General features: G+C 38.7%; 1 protein-coding gene across 1 annotated transcript; it reads left to right on the top strand.

Moving 5' to 3' along the window:
- Positions 1–883: 883 nt before the first annotated feature.
- LOC123088681 (carotenoid 9,10(9',10')-cleavage dioxygenase 1) lies at positions 884–10,972 on the top strand. Its single transcript, XM_044510913.1, has 13 exons — positions 884–1,006; positions 1,100–1,234; positions 1,910–2,012; positions 2,098–2,357; positions 2,432–2,611; positions 4,167–4,245; positions 4,330–4,411; positions 7,463–7,525; positions 7,608–7,746; positions 8,862–9,132; positions 10,004–10,068; positions 10,164–10,322; positions 10,678–10,972. The coding sequence occupies exons 1-13, from the start codon at positions 884–886 to the stop codon at positions 10,786–10,788; spliced, it is 1,770 nt and encodes a 589-aa protein (XP_044366848.1). The 3' UTR covers positions 10,789–10,972.
- The last annotated feature ends 1,285 nt before the right edge of the window (positions 10,973–12,257 follow it).

The raw sequence follows: 12,257 nt of genomic DNA, 5'->3' as shown, positions 1-12,257 counted from the left end.
TGGGAGTTAGATGTGACATTGCGAACTCTCTTCTAAATGAGAGCTGGACAATCGTAGAATATTTATATCTCGTGGCCACGCACAAGAGACTAAGAAATTAAACAAAAAATTGACAGTAAGCGGCCGAGTCCAACGAAGCCAAAACCAACGAAAGTCGTCTTAGTGCATTTCACATGGCGCACAGGAACGTGTAAACGGCTGGTACTACCCGACCAATCCCGCACACGCACGCATCTCCATAGCCGTGTACGTCATGCATGAGCCTCATTGCAGGCTGCAACTGAGGACGTCAACCGATTTGCGCCTGGAAACCAGCATGGTTTGATTTTACTCTCTTGACTCATTCACATCGTAGAAGAGCGGCACGTTCAGCGGTACTCCCTCCGTTTTTAAACAAGTGTACTTTTAATTTTGTTGAAGGGTTAAACTATCTCAAAGTTTGACCGAGTTTGTGCAAACATATATTAATGCTCGTGAAAACAAATAGGTATATGACAAAAATATATTTTATTATGAATTTGATGCTACTAATTTGATGCATAAATGTTGCTCTATTATAGTGTAAATACGGTTAAATATAATTTTTTTTAACTTTCTAACAAAGTTGGAAGTACACTCTTTTAAGAATGGAGGGAGTACTTATTTTAGCAGACCGACAGTCAGCAGTCGGTAGCAGCTGTTTACACGTTCCTGCATTGCTGGTACTGATGACATTTCTCGCATGACGATCATGCATGTACCTAGTCTACCACCAAGGCGGAAGCGGTCTATTTCCGTTGCGGAGAATGTGTTTGGTGCAGTATAAAACTACAAACGCCGGCCAGAAGCTAATGCGTGTATGTAGCAGCAAGCAAACACAGGGACGACGATCCAAGCTCCAGAAATGAGGACCTCCATCCATGGCTGCTCTCTTCGTCAGCCAAGCATGCGCGCCGGCCGACGGCAGCCCTCCTCCGTCTCCGCGAGCGCCACTCGTCTCCCTCGGCAGATCATATCGGCTGCAAAGGTTTCTCGCCTCTCTCTGAACCCCACTATTTGATCAGGACGCGCCGAGAGATATATATAGGCTTATATCGTTGTATATCTTGTGTGTTTCAAGGAGCTTCACCAACAGCTTGCTTTGAGAATTGGGGATGCATCATCAAACGCTCTCAATTATGCGTCGCAAAGGTTGCTGGATGCATTTGTGGGCATCGTCTTCACATTAAGTCGCCAACCTTTACGTCCCACCGAGGTAAGTAGCCAGGGATAGGATAACATATAACTCTTGTATCTGCATGCTAGCTACTCCCTCTGCCTTTCAATATAAGGCCTCCTTTGATTTGAAGGAATTTCATAGAAATTCTAGAGGATAAGATTTTTATAGGATTTTTTCCTTTAGAGCCCTTTGGTTCATAGGAATGGATTCCTATTCCTACATAGGATTGGTTCCTATCCTCCACATTTCATAGGAAAATAAAAATGAGCCTAGACTCAATGAAAAAATTCCTTTGGTGTCAACCAAATGACATCTTGTTTCCTATTTCTACTCATAGGATTTGAGATACATATCATCTAATTTTCTACAAGATTCCTATTCCTACGATAATCCTATCCTATGAACCAAAAGAGGCCTAAGACGTTTTTGCAAGCTACGTTAGCTTGCAAAAACATCTTATATATAAGACGGAGGAAGTACATAATAGTGATAATAGTAAAATGTAAAGGGCTGTGGGCATCGATCGGCAGAGGTCAGGTGGTTTACCCTCTTGAAAACAAGACAACAAAATATATCCATCTTGATTTCACTCAGTCAACAAGTGAGGCGATCACACCATTGCAGCAAAATGTTTAGGTGACCAAATTTAGAAAGGTTTGTAAGTGCTTAACTACCCGTTGAATTAATAAAATTCCTCAATCCTTGTCGCAGGGTAATTTTGCACCCGTCGAAGAGATCGGCGACATGCGAGAGATATTTGATATCGCAGGAGAGATTCCAGCAGATTTTCCAGAGGGTGTTTATATAAGAAATGGTAAACCTTCTATGCTCCTACCGTCTTACCAACTGAGAGATCACAAAATGGATGCATGGAGCAGAATCAAAATGCATGCATGCAGGTTCAAACCCTCTCTTTGGAGCCCTCCACTCGTCAAGCTCTATCTTTGGCAAGTCCCACGACATTTGGGTCGAAGGAGAAGGCATGCTCCACGCCGTGTACTTCACCAAGAGCAACAACAACACATGGTCAATCAAGTACACCAACCGCTACGTGCAGTCCGATACATTTAGGGTTGAGAAAGGACTGAAGAAACCATGCTTCCTCCCTGCCACTGACGGTGACCCTCTTGCGATGCTCATAGCGGGTACCCTTAATACTGTAAGTACATGATTGACAACTTTTTTCCTTCTTCTGGTGGTTATGGAATGCTGAAATACGCTGCATGTGAGCAGCTGAGGTTCGGAAAGGCTTTCAAGAACATGAGCAACACCAGCGTGTTTGAGCATGCTGGGAGAGTCTTCTCAGCAGCAGAAAATGATAACCCCCATGAGATTGACTTGTATAGTCTTGGCACACTGGGTAGCTGGAATGTTGATGGAGGATGGAAGATGCCATTCACTGCCCACCCCAAGGTTTGTCCTCCCGCTTACTTTCTCAAAATGATACTTCATAAATATACACACACACAGGTCAAGTGTATGATGGTGATGCGTTAGAGGTGATACCAAATAGCAACAACACCATATAATTTGAAATAGTATTGTGATCACTTATTAGACCAGGCATAAAATGTGTTAACTGAGAAAATAAGTGAATTCATATTATTAGTTGTCTTCTGGGTTTACATGCAAGAGAATATTGTTAGTTAAGAAGGACAACAAACTGTTTTTTACCGGAACAGTAAGAAATTCCTCCTTTGTATCTTTTTGTATTTTCTTTTAGGAGTATCCTCTACATGCAAAAAATAAGACTATTATTCCAGCATAACACGTATTCCCTTCTTGCCAAATTATAATGCATATAAATTTGTTCAAAGTCAAATTGTCTAAACTTTGACCAAGTTTATAGAAGATTAAATGACCATTCACAATACCAAATATATACCAAGCGAAGATACATTTCTTGATGAATCTAAAAATATTGATTTAGTTCTGTAAATATTGATAAATTTATCTATAAACTTGGTCAGAGTTTACAAAGTTTGACTTTGACCAAATCTAATATGCACTTTAATTCAGCACCAAATTTTATATGTACTATAATTTTTAAAAAACTTGTACAATTCGTATTAATACTGCTTCTAAGACATTTTTAGTTTGATTACCAAATTACACTAGTTCTTTTTGGAGAATTTATCATGTAGAGTTGGTACTTAAACTGAAGTCTTGCTCATGGATCTGAACTACGTCTCTCGTGATAATGCTGCACTCATGTTATAGTAGCATCAGTGGAAATCCACGAAAAAATAACATGCACTTGTTAACTAGCACAATCCGAATATAGTTATCCACTATAATGTATAAACAAAAGAAACTATAAGTTATGCAAAAACAACATTAGATGAATCATAGCACCAACAATATTATTACCGAGTCGAATCGTAATGATAATTTCAGAACCAATGGAATTCAGACAACTCACCCGCACTAAATATGTTGAGCTATTGCCCTATGTTGTATGCTCTGCTAATAAATTACTTGTTACGAACTTATGGTAGAAGCCTGCCTCATACATAACATACATAAATTACTAAATTTTAGTCCAAGCAACATTTCATTGTCCAAGCAGCACTCTGACAAATGGTATGCAAATGTTTGTTGCAACTCAAAGCGCTGAAAATGCCATTGAAATAGCTCATCCCCAGTGCTAAATGTTCATAGTATGATTTGTAGCATTAGAAGCATTATTTGAATCAACGAACAAAAGTGTAGGTGGATTCAGCCAAGACCAAGACAATTCCAAGTTTCATTTATGTCAAGATTTCAAAAACAATTATGAAGTCTGTCACTCCTAATTGAACCTAGACTATTTTGACATGTAGGACTTAGGATGATAAAGTTTTGAGTGTAGTTAATTGCTTAATCGTTTTCCATGTGTTGTTAAGTCATCGATGTTGTCTATGAGAATAGGTAATCCCTTCATCATTTCCATGTTTTGTTAAGTCATCGATGTTGTCTATGAGAATAGGTAATCCCTGGAACAGGAGAGTTGGTTATCTTCGGGTTCAACGTGGATGCGCCTTTTCTAACGGTTGGAGTTGTCTCAGGTATCACTACTTATTAATCTGTTGCATGCTGTATGTGATTAATAGAAATCAGCTTAGAATTTGATTCCATACTACCATCTGCAGCCGACGGGAAGAAACTACAGCAAAAGGTTGCTCTCGAGTTAGATAGATGCACATATTGTCACGAAATAGGAGTCACTACAATGTAAGTTTTCCCATGATAGAAGATTCACTAATGTGATGATTACTCAAGAATTTCTTTATTTTCTATTGAGAAAACTCAACTTTATTTAACATTTTGTAAATTATTCCATTTAATATTAAGAATGTTGGAAAGAGTAATGTAGTAAAATAGCATCCAGTGAATTTTAGTGGACGTGTCGCACATGAAAACAATTCATTGAAACCATTTCCCAATGAAAATTAATATAGTAATAAGTAAGTTATACTAGTATTGTCGGGTCTTTAGGGTGGCTTTCTTCTCCTAGAGTTTATTATCCACTCCTTTTTCCGAGAAAATCGTAGGAGCTTTGTGTTTCATTATTTGATTGGAAAGGTAGAAAAACTTGAACAAGCTTTGAGAAAGGCCTAGTATAATAGACGCAACAATTCGGCTCTCGAGCTCATCTTCTCCCTTGGGTGACTAGTAAAATCGAAAAAGTACTACAAAAATTCAAAAAAAATTATCATGGAAGATGTTCGAGTGTGTGATGCTCGTGCCAAATTTGGTGGTGTTTGGACATCTAAGTAGTTCTCAGCAAAAAAGAATTAGGGTACATGAGAAAATTTAATATTCATGCACTGTTCTGGCCCAATTTTGTCATTTTTGCCACGAGCTCCTCAGATGTCCAAACAACATGAAACTTTGCACCGACATCACGCATTCAAGTGTCTTGGTTGACAAAACAATTCGATATTTTTCAAATTCTTCTAATATATTTTTTATTTTACTGTTCACCAAAAGCACATGAGCCCGGGTTCAAAAATGAATATTTGTGGTACAACTCCCTTCAAAGACAAAAAAAAGTGCCCATACGCAATAACACCTTGAGGGTAACTCTAAACCATCCAAACACTTAAGTCTGAAAAAACTCATTTCCAAAACTTAATTCCAAAATTCATCGGTATTTGGAGGGTGGCATCTAATCCATCACTTAAGCTTAACTCCCGATGAAAATTTCCTTTATTTCTAACATCATTTAACGTACATAAATCTCATTTCGATAAAATATTATTTAAACCTTGATGTTTCTAATGCATAGGTTTTAACAACATTTAAAGTTCATATTTTATTCAAATTCAAACCACATTTTACTCAACAATGCTACCAAAAGCAACAACATAGAACGTCCAAAAGCATCAACATAGAGCATAGTTCATTATTACACTACATGGTTCACCCAAAAGCGACCGCATGCAACATAGTTCATAAATCAAATCACATCACCTCCCCCCCCTTGCGACAACCACTACCATATAACATTGATCTTGGTATTCTGGAAGCCAAGATCTCACCATGGGTGAGTCCCAACGGTGGATTGCATTTTCATCCATCCCACGAACATGAACGCTTTCTCTTGCTCCTTCCTCTTGTTTATTTTTTTCTCAGACTCATTCTTGAACTCCTCCTCAATAGCACGCATATGGTCACCCGCACTTGCATTCCACTCCTCAGTATTGTCATGAGAGTGCCATAAAAATAGCCTTGATTCTCTTTGAGCATCATCCACCTTGACAACTTATTGTGCTTCCTTTCGGCCACTAACTCATTCCTTGCGTCTACCATTCCTTTGTGTGTTTCCATGTAAATCCCATCTCTGCACCATTACTTCTCCTCTCCTTCTCTTTTTTCCTCCAATCAGGGCTAGATCTAGGACTAGGATTTCTTCTCATGTCCTCATCAGCACCCTCACTTCCTCCTAAAGATAGAAGATTATATGCTCAATCTTGACCTCATTGGTGTTGTTTTCCAACTACTGTCGTGCGCCATTTCTCATTTCTTTGAATAGCCCGATAATGCAACAAAGTAAAGGGATTATGTTGCTTCCTCGTGTTTCATTTCTTATATAGTTCATGAGTACATGTTTCATGCACATTAAGTGTCGCATCACTTGGAGGTATGCAGCCCACTTGATCAACATGACCCAAGGACTAGTTCCAACAATATTGAATTGTACCTGAATAGTGTGAGACTTAAAGTTTTGTTCTTTTGGACTCACCTTTCTCATTTTGGTGCTAGTACTCCTGAGTCCTCATCCCAAATGTGTCATTCATTTGTTCGGTGAAAATAGGGGAATCAAGAGAGGCACTCGTACATGCATAGCAGAATTTCTCATCCTCCTCTACTTTGTAATTGGAAAATCTTGAATGCTTCTTCTTAATTATTGGGGACTCAATCTCAACCACATCTGGTCCTCCACTTCGACACTCTCATTTATCATCGAGAGGGCAATATCATCTAATCCAGTTTTGTCATCATTTAACGTTACATCGCCATGAAATTGTCCATCTTTCGGGCCCTTCTACACACAACAATGTAAAATTGCACAAATTAAACCTCAAACACATAGCAACAAATGGAAACTTTTAAAATGGATGCAGTTGCATTGGATTGTGATTAGTAATATAACAACCAATGCATTTGCAACATTGCGGAGAGAAAAAACAAGAAAGAAGACATCGTTGCGTTTGCATAACTTCTGGACACATGAGAGCACTACTGCAAGATATGCAGCGGCACACCCATGGGTCAATTTTCAAATTTATAAGTTCGGATGGTGGAGACTAGGAGGGGCGGAAGATGCAGATTGAGTCGGAGGATGCACATTGGGTAGGAGCCACCGCAGGGAAAAAATGATTTGTGGATTTACTGGTTCGTTCACGTCCTAGTAGAAATATTTCCTACCACCATGCACTTAAAAAATAATTTCCCATGCAAAACATGAGCGTGGAAAAGTTTTTGGGACATACATTTTTGGAATGGGTTTTGGGGTTTTTACTTTTGCACATGGATAAGAATGTCCTAAACAATATACATATTAGCGAATGGTGGATAAATTCCTCATTTATATTTTATACATAGAACAAATTACTTGTAATTTAATGGTTGTCTTAGATGATATATTCACCAAAAGAAAGATTCATGTGCATAAAGGCAGTCAAGGATTTAACAAAACAGGATGCAATTTCTGGTACACTGCATTAGCAATGCCAATAAACAAAATTGATGGAATCAAATATCAACCTGTGAATGTAGGTACAACATTATCTTAGATGCTCCACTTACAATCAACAAGGAAAGGATGCTAAAAGGTGCTCCGTAAGTACTAATAACAAAATTAGTCTTGATTCCAAAATTATTATCCAGTGTCTAGTTTATCATTTATATGTCCCTCGTGTAGGTTGATTGAATTTGAAAAGGATAGCTATGCAAGAATAGGTGTTATGCCCCGTTATGGTGATGCAAACTCGATAACATGGTTTTATGTACAATCATTCTGCACGATCCATCTTGTCAACTGCTTTGAAGAAGATGATGAGGTACAAATATATAAGCAATCGCAGTATACTTCATGTTGATGTAAAGGCATCACAATATACTTTATGATGATGTATATTGAGGTAGATACAAGTCTACTGCAGTATTAAATATTTGTGTCATTTCATTTTCTCACCCTAAAGGAACACCGAGTTTCTATTAAGTACATACCATAGATCCCTCAATGATCAAGAAGTCATGAACATGTTTGGCTCAAGGAATAACCAAAGGTCATGACTAAAAACTTGTAGGAATTGGATGTCAATACATTTTGTTTCCTACAAGAATTGAAAACATATGGATAAGGAATGGAAGTTCTTTGATTGGACCAAAAGGAAAACATGCAAAATTTTCTTGAGCATTAGGTGCTTGTCATAGTTGTCATAGATATAAATTCAATTTCCAAGAGTCTGGACTCAATGAATCTTTTTGTTTGGAATATAGTACAAAGTGACCCATAGGAAAGCCATGTATGATGATTGCTGGATTAGAAGAGAAAGAGATGGAAAACGGCTTTCCTTGTCTTTGCTAAGAGATGATTCCCTAGTAATAAAGACATGACATTTGTATACTTTGTACGATATGTATTCCACTAATTATATGGTTTCTAGAGTAATTTTAACCATCCTACAATTTTAGGAGCATGCAAACATTAATTACTCAGGATGAGACTAAAAGATAATCAATTGTATAACATGTTCTTTTAACTTCTATAGGTGGAGTGGAATGCATAATAAAATATCATGTTATCATCCATTGTACACGTACATGGCCTTTGGAAACAATCATTTTAATTAGTAAGTTATAACTTGGTTTTTGGATCAAGTTGACCCGTCCCATATAGTGGTACTAGAACTACTAAACTAATATGCATTTATTTTATCAAGCAATCAATAAAGAAGAAAAGGTGAATCCCACCTCAAAACCATATCCCCTCCCCCACACCACCCACAGTGGTTGTTCCCAAACCATGCCACCTTACCCACGATTCACCCATTGTTTTTCCCTTCGGATGTGTCCTATGGTTGGTTGCAACACCTCTACAACATATGCGTATATAATTATTAATGGATTCTTCATCCATGGTATAATTTTTCCTTGTCTAATGATTTAATAGGTCGTTGTGAGAGGATTTCATGTGCCAGGTTCTATCATTTTGGGGCCAAGGATAAACTCCAATCAAGGACTAACCGAGGAATGTTTTTCTCGCTTGTATGAGTGGAGACTAAACTTGAAAACAAGGACAGCTATAGGCAAATACTTAACTGGAAAAGAGGTTGCCCTGGAATTCCCAGTAATCAATGACAAGTATGTTGGCTTGCCTCACAAGTATGCATATGCACAAGTGGCAGATTCTCCGGCAAATTTGGCAGGTGGTCCAGGAATAGGTATTGGTAAACATACATCAGTACACTACTTAATATATGGAACTTCTATTCAAACTTGAGAAATAGATATAAAATAGGGGTTATTGTCCATACATCAGTCACTTGTCCTAATTTGCACAGATACTTGTCACAAAAAACATGCTAATTTAGATGCCATTCAGCCACAAGGGTATCATATTACCCATGATGATCCATAAATCCAACATGTGAAGACATATATTAGTTGGCCATGAAATCTTGGATGTAATTCCCATATTGTTTCTTTGACACTCCTTCCATTCCAAAATGTGGCCTCATATGTGAGAAATAGAAGTATATGACCCAATTAATTAAAATATATTAATACATGGAACACATAATATTTGTTTATTTTTACACAACTAAAAAATAGAACAAATAGAACAGGTGAATAAGGTAGTCACCCTACACTGATTTGGCCACATTAAAATTTTAAAGTATTAACATAGATAAGTGAAGTGCATCTGTCTCTCTAGTCAAAAGAAAATATTGTCCTAGGATCATGGAAGAGAAGTGTTTTGACTCCACCTTTCTGAATCTTCAAAGTGGGCACACAAATGGTATGAGTAGATTGTCATGAAAATATTTCATAGCTATATTACACACACATTACACGGACCCAAATCAACCACAGGAGGTTCCATTCATGCCATACTGACCATCATGACATCTATTGGCCACTTTTTTCATGGCCATGCACACAATATGTCAAATAAGAAAGCTACCATTAATGGCTATAGATCCATTTACAAAAAATGTCATTTATTGGTCACAATGCGATGTTATTTAGTCTAAATGTCCATCGCATGCAAATTTTGTGCAATATAGTTTAATACTATTCTGAATCATGTAGTACGACCAAAATTCGGAGGTTTTTCAAAAATTTGTCTTGATGAGAAAGAGGACGCAACCACCAAGGTAACTATCATATACAAATAGGTTGTTCAGTTTGGCCCATCATTTGAAATTACTATATTCCAATGAAATTAACTTCCAGTCCCTAATTCTTAAAGAACAAAGGCAGAGAAGACCTCATAAAAGTGAAGTATCATCACCTTGACAGAAATCAATTCTGCTCTGGAGCAACTTTTGTGCCAAAGGTCAATGGTACAAACGAAGACGATGGCTGGATAGTTTCGTTTGTGCATGATGAGGGGACAAATAAATCTAAAGTAAGTTTTCAATAGATTCAACGTTCTTGTGCTATTCTACAATAATGTCTATGTGGAAATTGTTGTTTTATGGAAGCTAGCACATTCAATGCTTTCTAATGATAGGCATCCGGTCATTTAGCTGCAAGCATAGATCCTAGAGATGTTTCAACAAACGTTGAACCTATTTACTCTACACTTTCGCTTAACTCCTTAACACATACAATTATCACCAAGAGTCGAATACTTTAGAAACAAAAATTGGGACCGGAGGATACATATTATCAATTTTAAAATGATTGAATATTGTCACGAAAGTGTATGTTGCCTTCATGGCCATAGTAAATATTTGAATATTCTTGTTCTCATTATGTAGGTGCACATCATCAACGCACAAACATTTGAGTATGAGCCTATTGCCAAGATAACACTGCCGCAAAGAGTGCCATATGGTTTTCATGGAGCATTTATATCAAAAAGTACATGACAAAGGACATGATTTTCCTATAAGCCATGCATCCACCACTTAATGCATAATATATTCATATATAAAGTTTACCATTTATTATGACTGTGACTTTATGGCAACCCTATGGTTTTCATAGAAGACTTGTATCAAAAGGTGCATAACAAAGTGACAGTTTTACCTATAAGCATCTATATCAGTAAACTCTGACAGACCCCTCGATAGAGTGTTGCGACTAGCTGGAAGAAATAGAGAGGTAACAGAGGATCGATTCACATAGGTTTGGGACCTCATGGTGGAGGTAAAACCCTAATCATGCTGGTATTATACTGTGATGATGGGGGTGTACAAGGTGCAAGGATGTATCGAGCGATAGATTGTAAGATGTTTTGGACTAGTCCTCCCCTTGCTTATAAAGGGTGTCGGGGGTCTATGGTTTATAGGAATCCTAGCCGACCTAAGCAACATGGAGAATCCATATGGCAGCCTACCCATATGAGCACCTCCGAGAGACTGAGCTGGCACATCATCTTGAGATTGACGAAGTCATCATAGATGCATTCGTAGTCGACAGGAGTTTCTCCTCCCATTGAATACACATGGCCGGAAGGCCTGAAATAAATTCAAAAAAATGTAAGCACCAGTCTCAAGTTTAGGACTTGAACCCTGGTGGGTTGAGGATGCCAATGTCCTCCTAACCATCTAACCACAGGTCAAGCCAGCACTGTAGAGGAGTGGCGGCAGCGGCGTGACGGTGACTCGTTCTGACGGCAATAATGGTCGTTCGGTGGTCTTGAAATCTCAATGTAATAATTTTTATTATGTTTGAGATGCTTTGTACTTCCAATGAACTTCTATAATGGATCTGATCTTTTCATTCCCAAAAAAACACAAGTCCGGACATGTTTTATAATAGCTTTACATAAGAATAGGGTTTCCAAAATCAGGGAAATGCTCTTCAGATTGAAGCGCGTGCTATTACAACATCTACAGCCGGATACAACAACTCCGACCCTCAAACGCCCGCGGACGCGCCCGATCACGTCTCAAATAATCTCTTTCACAACCAGATTCCTCAATTAAGAAAACTCAAATCCATATAATTACATGCAACGTGAAGCCTAATCTAAGCGGAGCTTGTCCACGTGCATCGTGCCAATGTCCGGCGGCCGGCTGCGTCCTCGAAGTGTTTCTCAGGTCGGTAGCAAGGTAGAGTAGGACATGGGGATGGAACATGGACCAGCTCACGGGACTCGAGGCGTCGTTGTCTCACATGCCCTACTCTTTCTTGTCGGAGTCCGGTGCCTTGACGGTGCTGGTTGATCTGGGGTCCATGATGGTCCCGTCGTGGTCGGAGGCCACGTCCACCATGCCGTCTGAGGTTGCAGGCCATCCGTCGAGGCACCGAAGAGTGTGACTCCACCTCACTGACGTATGCCATGATGCATGCCACGGCCTCCTACGCTCTCTGCCTCGCACGACGGGCACAA

This window comes from Triticum aestivum, chromosome 4A (genome assembly GCF_018294505.1).
Source record: "Triticum aestivum cultivar Chinese Spring chromosome 4A, IWGSC CS RefSeq v2.1, whole genome shotgun sequence".
In the NCBI taxonomy this organism is placed as follows: Eukaryota; Viridiplantae; Streptophyta; class Magnoliopsida; order Poales; family Poaceae; genus Triticum; species Triticum aestivum.
Note: the sequence above shows the minus strand (reverse complement) of the source record. Positions and strands in the feature narration are given on the sequence as shown.

Excerpts from the sequence above, each read along its gene's own strand:
- LOC123088681 (XM_044510913.1), top strand. The coding sequence starts at position 884 with ATGAGGACCTCCATCCATGGCTGCTCTCTTCGTCAGCCAAGCATGCGC. Across the intron at positions 2,013-2,097 it reads GGGTGTTTATATAAGAAATG|GTTCAAACCCTCTCTTTGGA; the intron begins GTAAACCTTCTA and ends GCATGCATGCAG. Across the intron at positions 10,069-10,163 it reads AAGAGGACGCAACCACCAAG|AACAAAGGCAGAGAAGACCT; the intron begins GTAACTATCATA and ends TAATTCTTAAAG.